Source organism: Callithrix jacchus, chromosome 5 (genome assembly GCF_049354715.1).
Source record: "Callithrix jacchus isolate 240 chromosome 5, calJac240_pri, whole genome shotgun sequence".
Lineage (NCBI taxonomy): Eukaryota > Metazoa > Chordata > Mammalia > Primates > Cebidae > Callithrix > Callithrix jacchus.
Window position 1 is genome coordinate 46,127,375 of NC_133506.1, and position 18,266 is coordinate 46,145,640.

Sequence of the window (18,266 nt, forward strand, 5' to 3'; positions counted from 1 at the left end):
TGCACCAGTACCAGGTGTGTGGACTGGGGGTTGGGGACCCCTGCTCTAGGCTAGTACTGCTGATGCTTCAGAAAAGAGAAGGGGGACTGACAAATCAGATGGGCAAAAGGGCGAAGGCCATGCTGCAGAATGCCCATATGGGGTGAGCACACCTGGAGCCTTCACCAGCATGTGGAGAAGCCCAGGGATGACGTTTACCAGAGCTGCTGCCTGAGGCCCCTCCTTCAAGTGTCCTCACAGTGCCCCATGAGACCACAGGAGTGACCCCCCCCATTGGCATTTGGGGAAATGTTTGTTTCCCCCAGAGGTATTTGTGGAAATAACCACTGTCTACTCTTTTAGGTAAGAAGTGAAACACCAATTAAAAGTTTAATTGAAATTTCAGAAAATTGAACATATGAACAAGGCAAATAAATACCAAGTTAAACCAAAAAAAGCACAAAATGTACACAGGAAGTTTGGATGAGAAAGTTCTCCGATGCCGTGGTTACAACACCTCAAAGCCTAGGCTCTCTACATTAACGGACTCTCAGGATGTGGTTTGCTTTTTTCTAATAGACTTAAGTAGGAAATCAATTTTCTTTCTTTAAAGCAACATGTTCTTCAGCGAACTCTTTCTTCGGGGCAGCTGATGGCTTCTGGAGCAGTTTATTGACAAAGCCCTGGACTGACTCCGAAGCTGGATTGCATTTGGGTAGCGAGCGGCTCCTGGGCTGATGTGGTGGCTTCTTCCCTTCGTGCCGCTGAGCATAGGGAACGTGAGGTTCACAGTCCAGCAGCCGCTGTCCGTGGGCTCCATGGCATGCTGGCTGCAGGTCAGGCCGAGAGTGTGGCTATAGAAACCCTGGCTTTGTGCCTTCCCACCTTCCCCAGCTCACCGGGGTGACAGCTGGCTGCTGCTGAGATGACTTGAACAGCCTCCTCCATCCCATTGTCTGTTGACCCAGAAGTGCTGAGTGGCAGGGAGGCCTGGAGTTCCATACCCTCATTGTGGAACCTTTTATTCAGGGCCTCACTTTACCTGGCCTTGGCCCTCTTATAGGTGGCCACCAAGTGCGGCTCGGCTCTGCATCTTGGGGAAAGTCACACACACCCTCAGCCAGAAGTTGGGGGCTCTGTTGAGGCAGTGCAGCCCCTGGAATGCTGTACTTGGCCTTGCATTTTTCTATCCTGTCCAAAAGACCAGCCTATGCCCTGGGTCAGTGGCCGGAGCCTCAGGCAGAGCGCTGGGCAGCTCACACTCCTAGAGGAGCAGACGGCACCATTACCCAGAGCTCAGGTGTTATATCCAGGCCAAGCAGGAGCAAAAAAACCGAGGTGAGATTTGCTCATCAGCCAGGATATTTTAAAATACTGTGATTTCAACATCTGCCTCCTGGCCAAAGACTTCTCTTTGTTCTGAGCAGAGTGTGTCCATCCTCTCAAAAGCTAACCGTCCTTTTTCACCTGAAATAGCAAAGGCCTCTGTCACCAGGTTGGCTCCTGCCGCCTTGGTGTTTCCTACTCTCCTGGGCCAAGGTGGCCTTAATGCTTAGTGACTGTGGGTCTCAGTGGTCTCTGCAAAGTGGTGGGGGAGGGAGTATGGGCAGGAGCCCCCACCCGGTGACTCTCGCTGCCCAGGGGCCTTGCTTTTACCTCTAGGATGTTCTGGCGAATCAGAACCCTGCCCTGGTTCTGGCCTCTGTCCCAAAGATCATAAAGTCTAAGAAGACAGCAAACACTCCCTGCCACCCCAGCCACGAACGAGGCCTGTCCTGGCAGAATGCTGCAAAGGGTAGAGGTCGGCTCTGCACCAGGGCTGCTAACGCTGCCTATCTGGGGTGCTCCAGAGCTGTTCTGCCTGCCAGGAGAGCTGGGTGTGGCCTCGCACAGATTCTAAGGGCCCCAGGAACCCCGCTGTCCTGCATGGGATGTGTTACTTTACCAAATGACAGTGTGGTTTCCCGGGCTGCCACCCGCACGGCCTCCAGGTCAGACTGGCACAGGCTGGCAATCTGGTCGATGCTTTCAATGCCCTGTTCAAGGTTGAGAGAGAGTCCTTTAGGGTGTATTCTCAACAGCAGGTAGAGTCCACTTAGTGGCCCTGCAAGGCCAGCCCTAGCGTGGTCTCTGGGGCCTCAACCCCTTCCTTTTCTGCAGGCTTCCAGGTTTCTTAGGTGGCCTCAGGTTCATGAGAGGTACCTCTGGACTCGAAGCGCCTTGCCTCTTCGGTCCTGACACCTGCTAGGAAGCCAGGCTGTTAGCAGAAAGCTCTGCTTCCTGGATGCCTGCTGAAAGGCCAGAATTGAAAAGGAAGTGGCCTGCTGCTTTCTGGACCTTCCTACCTCCCCCACGCTCTCCTTACCCTCCTCTCTCCAGGGCAGCCTGTGCCAGGACATCGCGTACTCAGGCACATACCTGGGGCTGCTCCTGCAGGCCCAGGACTGGCATGCGCTGCAGCGCCCTCTGCTGGACACCCGGCCCTTGCTGGTTTTCTGATCTTAGCCAGCTTCTCTCAGAATTTCCTGTTGATTCATCCCATAATGAATGGGACGAGTGAGTTTAATCTGTATGGAACTGTCTTTCATATAGCAACTGGCAACTCCAAATGCAGGTGAGGCTGAGGGAAAGCAGAAATCCCCTCACATTCGTGGGATTTGTGTGTGGGTTATATCAAGAGTCTCAAAAATGCTCATTCTCTGGCTCTAGGATTGGATCTAGCCTGAGGAAATAATTCAGAACTCCATGGCTTTTTAAAGCTTTATGCACAAACATGAAGATAATGACATTATTTAGGATGAAAAAACTATTTCCTATGACAGTGGGTAAGTAGGTTAAATTAAGGTATACACTTGATAGCCCCTTCATAAAGAATTCTAAAGTGGAAAAAGACAAGACATAAAAGAGGAGTCAGGCATGGTGGCTCACACCTCCCAGCATTTGGGATACTGAGGCAGGCAGATCACAAGGTCAGAAGATCGAGATCATCCTGGCCAACATCGTGAAACCCTGCCTCTACTAAAAATACAAAAATTAGCTGGGGGTGGTGGTATGTGTCTGTAATCCCAGCTACTCAGGAGGCTGCGGCAGGAGAATCACTTGAACCAGGGAGGCAGAGGCTGCAGTGAGCGGAGATTGCACCACTGCACTACAGCCTGGGTGACAGAGCGAGACTCCCGTCTCAAAAAAAAAAAAACTCTAAAGTGCTGCCAGTCTAACACAAAATGTTATTTTGTTGACTGCTTTTAAACTGTGTTTGGATCAACAATTTTAAATGCTCACACACACCCACAAACTTTTAACAGAAGCATACCAAAATGTCAACAGTTGTTTCTGCTACTTGCTGCTAGGATGATGGATAACTTACTTTTCTGTCTCTATATTTTCTATATTTTATACTTTTATACACACACACACACACACACACACAAATGAGCTGATTGTTCTTTAAAAGTTTTTTTTTGTTTTTTTTTTTTTTTTTTTTGAGACAGTCTCAGTCCGTTGTCCAGGCTGGAGTGCAGTGATGCAATCTCTGCTCACTGCAACCTCCGCCTCCTGGGTTCAAGCGATTCTCCTGCCTCAGTCTCCCGAGTAGCTGGGATTACAGGTGCCCGCCGCCATGCCCAGCTAATTTTTGTATTTTTAGTAAAGACTGGTTTCACCATGTTAACTAGGACAGTCTTGATCTCCTGATCTCGTGATCTGCCTGCCTCGGCCTCCCAAAGTGCTGGGATTACAGGTGTGAGCCACTGCATCGGCCCTTTAAAAGATTTTTAACTGAGAATTTAAAAACATGTAATTCAGAGCTCAAAGTGAGTTTCTGGGGCCGCCTGCATATTCACCTAGAGCCACAGCAAATGCCCACTAAGTATTGCTGTCAGAGTCTCTGGTACTGGAGCCATTTCTGGTCCCAGTGGAATTTTTTTTTCATTTTCAGAGACACAGTTTCATTCTGTTGCCCAGGCTGGAGTGCAGTGATGTGATCTTGGCTCACTGTAGCCTCTGCCTCCTGGGTTCAAGTCTCGAGTAGCTGGGACTACAGGCATGTGCCACCATACCTAGTGGGGTTTTTTTTGTATTATTAGTAGAGATAGGGATTCCCCATGTGGGCCAGGCTGGTCTCGAACTCCTGACTTCAGGTGATCCGCCCGCCTCGGCCTCCCAAAGTGCTTGGATTACAGGCGTGAGCCATTGCACCCAGCCCAGTGGAATCATTTTGAAGTTAACTAACCCTAACCACCAGCAGGCTTCTCTGTCAGCCACTAGTGGGGAAGCACCAGGCTCACCTTGAGCTGTTTGAGCGCCAGGCATGCAGCCTGCTGAAGCCTTGCGTCGTTCTCTGTCAGGGCATTTGTGTAGAAGAGCAGAGCCTGGGGAGAGGAGGAGGCTGTGAATGGAGGGGTGAGCAGAAGCAGAGTCCATGGTTCCAGGGTCCGTCAGCCACCAGGTGCCGACAGTAAGGCATGCAGTGCCCGCCCTTCTCTAAACAACATTCAGGTCATGATCTCTCCATCTTTGGGCCAGGTGTCCACAGTCACAAGATCTGTGCTGTGGGGTTTATTCCTAAAAACTGATCCCAGGGCTACTACAGTGGAGAAAGCTCTTTTTGTCTAATATTCTGGAAGTGCATTCTGAAACTGCTGTCTAAAATGCTGAATCAGAGAAAGATGCCCAGCTCAGAACCACAGAAGAACTGATGATACCGAGGGCATTGCCCTCCTCAACTGAAAAGGGGCAAGGCTGCTGCCCTGAGCCAGATGGAAACGTGCCTGTTCTCAGCGCCCCCTTCCAGTCACAGCAGTGACCCTGCCCCCTTCAGTCCATGACCGTGGCCACCTCAGTTCATCTCTTTGGGCCTAACGACTCCACTGAAAACAAAGTCGGCACTTGCTTCATGCATTGCTGTAGAGTTCGTCAGGAAGCACATGGGTTCATGTCCCGCCCGCAGCACAGTCCAGCTTCTGTGGCTGCAAAGGGAAGCCCAGGAGTTTTGCGCTCACTCAGTCAAGTGGCTGTGCCTTCAACTGCATGAGTGGGGCCAAGGAGGGCCCAGGCGCTGAGTTGGCTCCAGGGCCCAGAGCCAAACCAGAATGGCCACCTTTCCCTCTGCAGGTGGCTCTCCGAAGTGTCTGCTGCTTTGGGAAGACAGGGAGACGGAGTAGGATTGGGGCCCTCCTGCTCCTTCCTACATGGCATTGGTGAGGACTGTCAGGACACATCAGTGTGGAAGGTAGCCCTCTCCCTCCTCAGCTCCCCCATCTGAGGCTGAGCAATCTGTCACTGGGGTGACTCTGGCTCCCGCCTCAGTGTTTCCTGCTCTCTAAAGTTTGTCACATGAAAATGAAGGTTTTTGGGTTGTTGTTGGATAGAGTCTCACTTTGTCGCCCAGGCTGAGGTGCAGTAGCACGATCTCAGCTCACTGCAACCTCGGCTTCCCAGGTTCAAGCAGTTCTCATGCCTCAGCCTCCCAAGCTGGGAATACTGCCCACTGGCATGCACTGCCACTCTTGGCTAATGTTTTTGTACTTTTGGTAGAGATGGGGTTTCACCATGTTGGCTAGGCTGGTGTCAAACTCCTGACCTCAAGTGATCCACCCGGCCATGGAGGCCTTGTTTATAGTATGAAAAGATACCCATGTACCCCTAAACCACCCCCCCAGAAAAATACCCCTGACTTGAGTGGATGCTTGAATCCCAGCTACTAGCTTTCAGGACTACGGAAGACAAGATAAATGCATCACATTACATCCTGCAAGCAGCAAAGTCTAGCTATTCCAGGACAACCTGGGATCGTCAAGAAATTAACTGCAAGCAGAGAAAGAAATGGAACCTGGAGATTAAAGAGAAGTTAAAAGCCATCAGCTAGTCACAATGCATGTCCTTATGTAGATTCTAGTTTAACAAAAACAAAACGGGATACTTGAGGCTTGGGAATTTAGGAGTATGATATAAAGGAATTCATGGTGAATTTTTTAGATATGATAATGGTATTATAGTTCTGATTTTTGAAAGACTTTTTTTGGAGAGAGTCTCACTCTGTCACCCAGGCTGGATTGCAGTGGTGCAATCTCCATTCACTGCAACCTCCGCCTCCCAGGTTCAGGTAATTCTCTGCTTCAGCCTCCCAAGTATCTAGGATTACATGTGCCCACCACCACGTGTGGCTAGTTTTTTGTATTTTTCATAGAGATGAGGTTTCACCATCTTGGCCAGGCTGGTCTTGAACTCCTGACCTCATTGATCCACCCGCCTCGGCCTCCCAAAGTGCTGGGATTACAGGTGTGAGCCACTGTGCCCGGCCGAAAGAATTCTTAACCTGTTGACACATATAGTTAACTATTTAAAGTCAAATATGATACTTTAGGATGCTTCATAGTGATAGAGGGGAGTGAAGGAAGAAGGGGCAGGATTGGCTATGGTTTGATGGTGGTTAGGCTTGGCTGAGGAGGGCAGATGGATTTATTGTATTGCTGTGTCTACTTTCACATGTTCAAAAGACTACAAATAAAGAGGTAAAAATCACCACAAAATGTCCGGGTGCACTGGCTCACCCCTGTAATCCCAGCACTTTGGGAGGCTGACGCAGGTGGATCACAGGTCAGGAGTTCACAGCCTGGCCAATATGGTGAAACCTCATCTCTACTAAAAATACAAAAAATTAGCAGGGTGTGGTGGTGGGTGCCTGTGTAATCCCAGCTGCTCAGGAGGCTGAAGCAGAGAATTGCTTAAACCCAGGAGGCAGAGGTTGCAGTGAGCTGAGGTTGCACCACTGCACTTCAGCCTGGGTGACAGAGCAAGACTCCATCTCAAAAAAAAAACCCACAAAGTAGGCAGATGGGCTCCAAGGAGGACTGCTGGCAACAGAACTGGAGATTTCCTCTCCAGTCTAGAACTGAGACCAGCACTGTTGACTATGCCCTTGATGTCACCCTTCCTGCACCCCTGAGGGTGTGGCACCTTAACCATACAGTAGTCACAGGCCGAGAGTGAAAGGCAGAGGGGTCCATTCTCTTGTTTTTCAAATGTACTGAACACAATGACCCATTACCAGGTAGCCTCAAATATTAGTTGGAATTAAAGAAGAATGACTATCAAAACACTAAGAACAACATTCAATGTCCAAGTGACACTAAAGGCCTAACAGGTGTGTTGCTTTGGAAGCAGCAAGGGGATAGGCTTAGGTGCATTCATGTGTGTGACTCAAGTGGCAGCCCAGGTCCCTTCAAAATAGCTCACAGCCAATGCCACTGCAGCCCCCTGGCACATGCTGCTTTGGACTTTTCCATGAGAACACCTGCTTATCTGGGCTCACACATCTGCAGCTAGGGCCTGCCACCTGCCCTGGACAACGTACCTTTTCCCGGAAGCTTCTGTTCCTGACTGCACCCGCCAGGCGAGCGCTGGCCACCCTGCACACCCTCGGAGTGCCGTCCAGCTGGAGCAGCGCCCAGGCTGTTAAGGTCTGGGGCAGGGGCTGGAGCTGGCCCAGCCGCTTCCCCTGTAGCTTCCGGACCGCTTTGGCCTGGCCCGTGCAGTGGAGCTCCTCGATGAGTGTCACTAGAAGACAGGAAAGAGGTGGCCTGGGCCTGAGTGGGAGTGCAGTAGAACAGCTGCAGGTCTGCTTGGCTGGCTGCTGCTGCCATTAGCCACAGAAGAACAAATCCCAGAGCCAGCAGGATGGGCACTGAGGCCCAGTCTGGACTAGTTTTACAGGGAGCTCCTGGAATCTCCAGGAATGCCTTTTAACAAAGGATCAATACTCTGCAAAAATTAACAAAACCACAGCCCATGCTTCCAGGCACTCTGGCCAGCTGAGATCACCCTCCCACCCAGCTCTGACCTCTGTTCCGTGTTTTTTAAAGCTGACTTCCCTTGGAGCTAATATCACCCCCTATCAGCTGAATGCAGAATGTCATTAAATCAGGGTTCCCGAAAGAACAACTGGCAGGGACAGATGTCATGGTCCTGAATTGTAACCTGAGAAGCTGTCTGGATGTGACAGAGCTCCGGATATTCCTCTGCTCTGACAGCCATCTACCCCAGCCTTACCTTCCTTGGTGAGCTGGGTGAAATGCTTCTCCAGGTCAGAGACACTCTGCCTCTGCAGGTAGCTGTGAAACTGGAACCAGGTGATGGTCTGGTCTTCAGGGAGCCCAGCTCCAGGGAGCAGCCCACCACAGCTGACCACCTGCTCCAGGAGCCTGCGGCACACTGGCCAAAGGAGAGAGCACATCAGGAGAAACTGAGACCTCAGCCCTCCACGCTTCTCAGCTGGGAGTAGCCTGCTCGGCTAAACGGTTTTCTGGGCCAGGGACGGTGGCTCACACCTGTAATCCCAGCACTTTGGGAGGCCAAGGCAAGTGGGGTCAGCTGAGGTTTGAGACCAGCCTGGCCAACATGGTGAAACCCCATCTCTACTAAAAATACAAAATTAGCCGGGCATGGTGGTGCACGCCTGTAATCCCAGCTACTCGGGAGGGTGAGGCAGGAGAGTCACTTGAACCTGGGATGTGGAGGTTGCAGTGAGCCAAGATTGCGCCATTGCACTTGAGCCTGGGCAACAAGAGCAACTCAAAAAAATAAAAGGCTTTCTGATGGCACGAGGGCAGGTGTCGCTTACTGAGCTCCCTGTGTCATGAGGGAGAAGTGTGCCCAGCTGGAGTCAGGACTGTGACTCCGATGCACCCTGAGTCAGACCGTCTTGGATTCATCCCTGTGCCCAGGCCCCACTGCACCTGAATCTAAATCCCAGAGGCAGGATCTGGGAATAGGCATGTCAACAGGCAGCCCAGGTGGCACGTGGAACATGACTGTCCCCTTTCACATGCTCCACAGAGAAGAGTAGTGGAGCTCTGCATTCTGGGAAAGAATGCAGTGCAGCCAACATTTCTAGATGCCCTCAGGGGCGCCTGGCCTGCCTCCCTTCCCGTGAGGTTCATTCTTCCTGTAAGGCTCTGGTGGAAGGCATGGAATCTGTCTCCAGAAAAATGCACCGCCCTACCAAGGTTTGCACGCAGCCTCAGAGCTCCACACACTGCTCAGAAGGTCCCAGGTGGAGGCCCATTTCTCGCTCAGTGAAAGACGGAGACTTGCACTCAAGCTGAAAAACCTTTCAATGTCATGAAGACAGAGGTGAAGACAGGCTGAAATGAGCCAGCTGAGGCCACCCTGAAGGCCCTGGAGACTCACCATAGCCTTTCTATGGGAGGGAATGGACAGCACAGGCGGGAGCCCACCTATTTCCAGCTGGCCCGGGTATTTCCCTCTGACTCTGTGCAGGAAGGTCTTCTTGAGCTGGTTCAGCAGCGTCACAGCAGGGCAGGACAGGACCCGACCAGGCCCCGTGCACCCTCTCCACAGCTTCAGGCACCCCTTCCTCCGCGAGGCCTGTGGAATGACTGAAAGCCCCAGTTCAGAAACCTGAGTGGCAGGTTGGGGAGAGCACGTGACAAGGACCCCAAAGGTTTCCCTCCACTGGGACCTGAGAGGGCAGGGAGGAGGGGGTGGTGTGGGCTTGACGCAGGGTCCCTTCTCTGCACTGGCCTTAAACATCTAACCAGGGCCACCACCTGCAGTCCCCACAACAACCCGGAGGGGCTGTCACCAGCCTCTCTACAGATAAGGAACCTGGCCTTCTATGAGTAGACGTCCCACAGGGCAGAGGCGCAGCTGGGATCAGCTACTCTGAGTGCGCATTCTGTACCTTGAATATGGCCTGGGGTTACCTCACTGAACCCTGTGCAGTGCCCTCCCCTTACATAGGGAAGTGGAGGCACAGAGAGGTGAACCATTTGCGTAGAGTCACACAGCTGGCTGAAGAGTGTATCCTGCAACTCCAAGAATTGCCCCCCACCCCACCTTGCCCCAAAGCCTGTGTCTCTCCCAGGCAGCCAGCCACAGCCTCCACACTGGGCTCCGGTTAACTCTGGCTATCAGGAAGGGAGAAGAGGCTCCCCGAGCTTTGACCCATCCCCATGCTATACACACAGGCAGCCCCTGGGTGGTAGGCAGCTCCTTACTCTCTTCGATGGATGTTGCCTTGCCGACCTTCTCAAAGTCAAGGACAGAAAGTGTCTCCAGAACGTGCTTTTGCTGTGCCACTTCTTCCAGGAGGCATTCCTGGACCAGCCTTGATAAATCAGGGGAGGCCAGTTTCTGGGAAGCAGCCCACGATGCTCCAGGTTAGCATGGAACATGCCCGCTGAGGTCAGCCATTAGGGCCGTGGCTCCCATCTGTTTGTGCCCATCCCTTCTGTTCCAGGGGCAGCTCCCTGACTGTCATCTGGGGATTCCCCTTTCACCAAGGTGGCTGAGCTGATGGATACAGGCTGAGCTGCCAGGGACCACCTTTGCCCCCAGAAGAACCAACCTGCCTGAAAGTGAAGCCAACCCATGTTGCAAAACAGAACAGAGAAGAGAGATACATAGTCCTGATAGCATTTGAACCCCTGGATCCAGCCAGGCCGGAAGCCTACATCTGAGCCTTTCATTACCATGGGCCAATACATTTTCCTCTTGGCTGAGCATTAGGGTTCTGGCATCTATAAATGAAAGAGCCATCACCACAGCCTCTGGTTCAAGGCTTGGGCTGCGTAAGAGCCACGTGAGCATTCACCCAGACCTTGTCCACATCTTCCACTCGGAAACAGCCTGTCTCATTGGCTCCCAGGAGGCTGGTCTGTCACCCCTTACCATGCATGCATCCCACCACCTTCAAGATGAGCCCTTTGCAAAGAGACTGCCAACCCCTGTCTGCCCTCCCTGACAAGTCCCCCAGCCCAGCCACCTGCAGCAGAGCCTTGCAGACTCGGAGGTGTACCGTCAGCAGCACGTCCAGCTCTGGGGCACCAGCTGTGAGTTCCCTGGATGACGCTTTCAGCGATGGTGGTGGGGGCAGGGGCTGGTCCCTTCTGAGTTGAATTGAGAACTAGGTGACCATTCCAGTTAGCAGATCAGCTCCCTCTGAGGATGGGGGGAACCCTCCCTTGCCCGAGCACTCTGGGTCAGGGAGGCCCATCCAGGTCCCAGTGAGTTCCACTGAGGGGATAACTGGGAGGAAGGAGAAAGGAGCAGAGGGCAGCAGCAACTGGAAACAGAGCTGCGGGTGTGGCCCAGGGCCTGGGGAAGGCAGGGCGGGCAGTCGTCTTCCAGGATGTCTCGTGGATGTAGAAGACCATTCCAACTAATCCCAGCTCTATGACAAGTCTGCCTCCCCAAGCCTCAATTGACTCATCTGTCAGGGGGGACAGGAACCCCACAATCAAGGCCGTGAGGGGTACGTGAGATACAGTGGCAAGAGCTGCTTACACCTAGCCTGCTCCATGGTAGAGGCTGGACCTGCGGCCCAACCCCCTCACAGCCACTCAGGAAGGGCGGAAGCAAGTGTGGCATGAAACACCACGCCCACCCCATGGAGAGGTGAGAAGGAATTTAGCCTCTGCTGTTCTGTGTGGGGAGACATGGATGCAGAAGCCCTTCGCAGCTGGGGCAGGGGAGCCTGCGTGGCCTCGAGGGAAGCTGTCATGGGAGGTGTGGGCCCTGCATTGGGACAGAGGGAACAGAGCAGTGGGTGCTGGGTGCTGCTGCATCTTGAGCAGAGGACAAAGAACTTTTGTTGTTGCTGTTTTGAGACAGAGTCTCACTGTTGCCCAGGCTGAAGTGCAGTGGTACGATCTCGGCTCACTGCAACCTCTACCTCCCGGGTTCAAGCAATTCTCCTGCCTCAGCCTCCCTAGTAGCTGTGATTACAGGCATGCGCCATCACACCCAGCTAATTTTTTGGTATTTTTAGTAGAGACGGAGTTTCACCATGTTGGCCAGGCTAGTCTTTGGTCTTGAATTCCTGACCTCAGGTGATCCACCCACCTCAACTTCCCAAAGTGCTGGGATTACAGGCATGAGCCACCACGCCCGGCCCCAAAGTACTTCTACCATATACTCGGTGGTTGTTTTTTAAGGTTTAAAAATGATAGTAAAAGCTGATTCCTTGGAGCAGAAGGCTCAGGGCCAGGCTGGGGTGATCTCACCCACTTTGTGGTCAGCGAGGACTGGCTCGAGCCATGTGGGGGCTGTGCGGGGATGGCCGGAGCATGACAGAGTGACAAGAGCTGAGCCGAGGACAGTGGGAGAAACAGACCAGGAGGCTGGCAGGAAGCATGGTGCTCAGGTCACACAGAGGGAGTGCTGGCCACTGGGTCACTGCTGGAAGCAGGTGCACTCACCGGGGACCCTGGGAGCCCCCAAACAGGGATAGCTCATCTGGGGTGAAGTCAGCATTGAGGAAGGCAAAGCTCTCCAGGATGTACTCCATCAGGCTTTCGGTTGAGGCGTGCTCCTGCCTTGCTCTGCAGGGCTGTGGACAGAGTGGCCAGACCTGAGGGCAGCGCCGGGCCCCACCCACCTGACTGGGGCACTGGCCAGGAGCCTCACTGCAGACCTGGGCAGTGTCCTGTTCCTAGCCCCAGTCCCACCCACCGTCCCCCAGCACAAGCCCAGCTGCTGACCCAAGGCATGGCACCAGATGTGGCACTCCCTAAGGCTCCTCCTGAATGGCCTGTGACAAGGTAGGAACAGAATCTGGAGGCAGACAGACCTGAAAATCCTCCCACACACCCGCGGGGACAGGGCCAATGGCAGGAGTGAGTGAGTGGCCCCAGCAGGGACCATGCCCACAGCTGCTTCCCCGAAGAGGGGCCGTGCTCATTCCAGGGGCTCCTGCCACTTAGAAATGGGGGGCCTTGGGGCCAGATTGCCCTGTGTTATAAGAAAACCCTAAAATATGGATTTTTATGGTAAACTGCCCAGTTTTGAAATAGCAACAAATTCCAAAGTATTTTAAATACATGGTGTAGGTCAGGCAAATGCCTCTTCACCAGATTCAAAAGCCGCCAGGTCAGCCTGTGGAGTCCAGGCTTCTCCTCCCTGTTAGGCTTCTCTCTCCAACAGATGAAGGGAGTGCGCTGGAGCCCCTGCCCCACCACTGCTCAAGTCACCAGAGCCTCCAGTGGCAGCTCCCTCCCTGGAGATTTCTGTCCTGTCCCCAACTCATGGCTGACTCCAGGGCCGGTTCCTGCCCCCGTTCCCCACGCACCCACCCAGGCCTTGTCTAACACAAAAGGCACAGGCCCCAAGGCAAAACCAGGACCCTGGGCCCAAAGAGAACATTTCGAGGACCAAGGGAATAACTAGCTGCAGAGATCACATTTTCTGATACAAAAATATATGCGTACCTATCTGTGTATGTGCATGTCAATACACATGCATACAGGCTGTTGATTCTCGATATTTAAGGTAGTTGTGTTCCAGAGGCCAAGGCGGGTGGATCACCTGAGGTCAGGAGTTCGAGACCAGCCTGACCAACATGATGAAACCCCATCTCTACTAAAAATAAACATCAGCTGGGTGTGGTGGCACAGGCCTGTAGTCTCAGCTACTCAGGAGGCTGAGGCAGGAGAATCGCTTGATGGGAGATGGGAGGATCGGAGGCAGAGGCAGGAACGTGGGGGCCCAGCCCACAGGGCATGAGCAAAAGCCAGGAGGTTGCCAAAGCTGGGGCGAGTGAGTTGGCGGCAGGGCTGGAGGTAAGTGCAGAGAGGGGATAGGATGCTGGTTGCCTTGGCACACCTCAGTCATCCTGAGAATGTGGGCAGAGGTTGCAGTGAACCAAGATTGTGCCACTGTGCTCCAGCCTGAGCAACAGACTCCATCTCAAAAAAAAGAAAAAAGGCTATTGTTGCTATATTAACATTGAACTCAACATGGCTACAACTCGTGCCTGAAGAAGATTGTCTAACATGCGTTTTCTCCCCATGGCACTTCATGCTTCCTGGACTGAGGAACAGCAGCCGGTACTGAAGCTCTGGGCTTGCGAGGCATTTACACAGTGACACCATCAACAAGAAGCACAAAAACCTGAAAACCATGGCACGAAATAGATCATGAGGACACCTGTTCACAGTCTGAGCGCTGAAACGAGAAGGCAGAGCATGCCTTGCTCCACCTCAGCTGGGAATGTGCGCATCAAGCAGCTCAGATTTTCTATCCTCTGCACGGCTCCAAAAATGACTTTGGAATCGCCTCAAGTATTGATTTGGGGATTAGAAATAAATTTTAGCAAGTAGGTGAATTCCAAAATAAAGAATCCTGAATAATGAGGATAAACTTGTATATGTGTATGTATGTGTGTGTGTGTGTGTGTGTGCGCGCACTCACACACGTGAATTTTTTTTTTTTGAGTCTTGTTCTGTCGCCCAGGCTGGAGTGCACCGGTGTGATCTCAGCTCACTGCAACCTCCGCCTCCCTGTATCTCAAACACCCACGGGGACAGGGCCGATGGCAGGAGTGAGTGAGCAGCAGGGCTCAAGTAATTCTCCTGCCTCAGCCTCCCAAGTAGCTGGGACTACAGGCACATGCTACCACGCTTGACTAAGTGTTTTGTATTTTGAGTAGAGATGGGGTTTTGTCATGTTGGCCAGGCTGCTGTTGAACTCCTAGCCTCAAGCAATCCACCTTCCTTGACCTCCCAAAGTGCGAGGATTACAGGTGTGAGCCACTGTGCCCAGCATCACACAGGTATTCATACACACATAGTTGTGCATAAATGTGTGTGTAATTTCTCTCCAGAAAGTCAAATTAAAAACCATGGTCTGTAATCAATTTGCATTGTTATGACTTCATTTACCAAAAAAAGAAAAGTTCCTCAAAGATGTTTAAAATGATTACATTATTGCAACATTAACATTTTAATATAAATTGGGGGTAATTTTTCAAAATGCAAATATGTGACAATGTGCATGACTCAAATTGGTCTACAAAATAAATGCTGTTAAAAAGTACAAAAAGGTACAGGCGCAGTGGCTCACGCCTGTAATCCCAATGCTTCAGAGGCCGAGGCAGGAGGATCCCATGAGTCCAGGAGGTTGAGACCAGCCGGGGCAACAAAGTGAGACCCTATCTCTACAAAAAATAAACAAATAAACAAAATTGGCCAGGCGCGGTGGCTCACGCCTATAATCCCAGCACTTTGGGAGGCCGAGGCGGGTGGATCACGAGGTCAAGAGATTGAGACCATCCTGATAAACGAGGTGAAACCCCATCTCTACTAAAAATACAAAGATCAGCTGGGCATGGTGGTGCACGCCTGTAGTCCCAGCTACTCGGGAGGCCATGGCAGGAGAATTGCTTGAACCCAGAAGGTGGAGGTTGCGGTGAGCTGAGATCGTGCCATTGCACTTCAGTCTGGGTAACAACAGCGAAACTCCGTCTCAAAAAATAAATAAATAAAATATAATAAACAAAATTAACCAGGCATGGTGATGTATGCCTGTGATCTCAGCTACTCAGGAGGCTAAGGTGGGAGGATGGTGTGAGCCCAGGATGCAGAGGTTGCAGTGAGCCAAGATCGCACCACTGTACTCCAGCCTGGGCAACAGAGTGAGACCGTCTCAAAAAAAAAAGAAATGAAAAACATAAAATACCAAAAAGATGACATTATTTCTTAAATTGTTTTCTGGAAATTTTCAGGCAGATCCTTTTTAACAACCGTAGCAATGGTAAAGGGAACATTTTAACTTATGGATGTAAAATGAAACTTGTTTTCCCCTGGACTGACTTGTCCCGTTGGAAGTGTGGGTGGTGATAAAACAGGTAGAGCTCGAGTTTGAAGAGAGCTATTAACTATTTCAGTGCCAATGTGTGTCTTACACAAAAGAAGGGAAAACAGAAAACAGCAAAATCGGAGAGGCACACAGCCAGCCTGAGGTGCGTCATGACCATGGGGAACAGAGCAGGAAGGGATGGGGCTGCCGGGGCCGGGTGGGGGTTGCCATTTGAAAGAGGGTGTCCAGGCCAGGTGCAGTGGCTCATGCCTGTAATTCTGGCACTTTGTGAGGCTGAAGCGGGTGGATCATTTGAGGTCAGGAGTTCGAGACCAGCCTGGCCAACATGGCAAAACCCCATCTCTACTAAAAATATGAAAACTAGCTGGGCATGGTGGTGTGTGCCTTAATCCCAGCTACTCAGGAGGCTGAGACAGGAGAATCACTTGAACCTGGGAGGAGGAGTTTGCAGTGAACCAAGATTGTGCCACTGCATTCTAGCTTGGGTGACAGAGCAAGACTCCATCTCAAAAAATAAAAAGAAAAGAGGATGTCCAGGGAAGGACAACAGTTAATTGATGTATTAGTAGGTACTAGTGGTACACATTTTATGTACATTCAAATTTGTGTACACATAAAAGGAGAATATAATAATTTTCCCAGGTCAGCACCTCTGAATGCCACCTGGCACCTACACCCTCGTGTGAACTAAGAATGGCCCAGGATATGAGCCCTATGGAGGAGAAGGTTGGGTTCAGGGTACACGGATGAGGCAGACAGGGAACTATGTGGGGCGTTCCACAAAGCCAGCTCTGACCGTGACGACACTCCAGGTTTGGGTTTGGATGGGGCTAGGTTCTGGCTGGATGTGCAGCAAGCTATCCACTGCGAGCTCTTAGAATCTTCCCAAGTCCCATGAAGGCTGTTGTTATCCCCACTTGTCAAATGAGGAAACCGAGACCCAGAGAGCCATGGCTCACCCAGGTCATGCAGGGGTGAGGCCAGGATGCCGGTTCAGGCTGCCTGGCCCCAGAGCCCACTCCCAGTCATCACACCGTCAGCAAAGTAAGGGCACTGCCCAAGGCAGGGTGGACATACCTTCAGCCGATCTCGGAAGCCCAAGACCTGGTACTCCAGCTCCCGGAGCTGGGGCTGGGTAGAGTCTGTGGGCCTCAGCAACTCCAGGACCTCCTGCAGAGGCCCCTCAAGGACCAAGCCAGGCCTGTCCTCTCTGTCCCCGGTTGCCCCTTCCTCATGGCCTTTCTGGCTGCTTGGGGCTGTGCCGTTGGGGAATGGGGAGCCCCGTGGCAGGCTGGGGCTCTCCACTCCTAGGTGCCTCCAGCCGGGCTGCTCTGCAAATGGGCCTCCTGAGAGGTGGGCCATCTGTGGCAAGACACCTGGGGACGGGGGTTCCTCCCGGGCCTCCTCTTCAGTGGAGGCGTGGGGGCTGATGGCCAGGGGCAGGAAGCCCACATCGGATGTGGACGCTGACGTACTGGTCTCTGTGTCTCGGGGGTCCTCAGAGCTGAAGGAGTCCATCTCAGGCAGCTCCTCACTCTGGCTTCTCAGGCTGGGACCCCGGAGGTCGCTGTCAGACAGGTAGCTGAGGATTGGGGTAGCCCTGGGGCCACCCAGTAGCAACGCCTGCTGCGTTGGCTGCTGTAGGACAGACTGGAGAGGGGACATAGGCGCGGCCTCACCAGCCACCCCATGGACCACAGCCAGGCCCCAAGAGGGGTTTCCCCTGACAGACACCGCTCTGCATACCCACATTCTCAGGAGGACCGAGGTCGCCAAGGCGACCAGCATCCCAGAGCTGCGAACGAGACCTCGTCCCCTCTCTGCAATTCTCCCCCATCCCCGCCTCCAACTCGCTCCCCCCAGGCTCGATGGCCTCCTGGTTGTTGCTCACACCCTGTGGGCTGAGCCCCCTATTCCTACCTCAGGGCCTTTGCACTAACTGTGCTCTCAAGAACACGCTTCCCCATGTGGCTTCACGGCTTGTGGCCTCACTTCCTCAGGACCTTACTTAGCTGTCACCTCTCCTGAGAACCCTGCCCTGGACACCCCCTTTATTTTTTTGAGATGGTGTCTTGCTCTGTCACCAAGCTAGAGTGAAGTGGCACGATCTCAGCTCACTGTCACTGAACCTCTACCACCCGGGTTCAAGCCATTCCCCTGCCTCAGCCTCCCCAGTAGCTGGGACGACAGGTGCGCGCCACCACCCCTGGCTAATTTTTTGTATTTTCGTAGAGACGGAGTTTCATCATGTTGGCCAGGATGGTCTCCATCTCCTGAGCTCGTGATCCACCTGCCTTGGCCTCCCAAAATGCTGGGATTACAGGCATGAGCCACTGCACCTGGCTGACACCCTTTTTTAAATGGCCCCTTCCCGCTGTCCCCCACAGTCCTTACGCCCCTCAGGCTGGCAGTGCACTTATCTGATCTTGATTATCATCTCTTTCTCCTGCAGAATTTCAGCTCCGTGAGGACACAGTCTTTGCCTGGCCTGGAGCACAGTGGGACATATAGTTTCATTTTTTTTGTTTGTTTTGAAACAGTCTCGCTCTGTTGTCCAGGCTGGAGTGCAGTGGCACTATCTCAGCTCTCTGCATTCTCAGCCTCCTGGGTTCAAGCAATTCTCTTGCTTCAGCCTCCAGAGTACCTGGGATTACAGGCAGATGCCACCA

At 52.6% G+C, this 18,266-nt stretch overlaps 1 protein-coding gene across 8 annotated transcripts in view; it reads right to left on the bottom strand.

The window, feature by feature from the left end:
• Positions 1–336: 336 nt before the first annotated feature.
• RIPOR3 (RIPOR family member 3) overlaps positions 337–18,266 on the bottom strand; it is a 101,676-nt gene continuing 83,746 nt past the window's right edge. For 5 of the 8 annotated variants that reach the window (XM_054255453.2, XM_054255461.2, XM_078371987.1 and 2 more), the window contains 10 exons: positions 16,675–17,247; positions 12,201–12,331; positions 10,766–10,889; positions 9,999–10,134; positions 9,216–9,377; positions 8,029–8,190; positions 7,334–7,536; positions 4,266–4,349; positions 1,925–2,015; positions 337–1,446 (listed from right to left, as the gene is read on the bottom strand). In XM_054255453.2, the coding sequence (XP_054111428.2) occupies positions 1,346–1,446; positions 1,925–2,015; positions 4,266–4,349; positions 7,334–7,536; positions 8,029–8,190; positions 9,216–9,377; positions 9,999–10,134; positions 10,766–10,889; positions 12,201–12,331; positions 16,675–17,247 (1,767 nt within the window). In that variant the 3' untranslated portion in view covers positions 337–1,345. The remainder of the gene's footprint in view (positions 1,447–1,924; positions 2,016–4,265; positions 4,350–7,333; positions 7,537–8,028; positions 8,191–9,215; positions 9,378–9,998; positions 10,135–10,765; positions 10,890–12,200; positions 12,332–16,674; positions 17,248–18,266) is intronic. The other 3 variants (XM_078371988.1, XM_054255454.2, XM_054255464.2) reach the window with 2 other exon arrangements.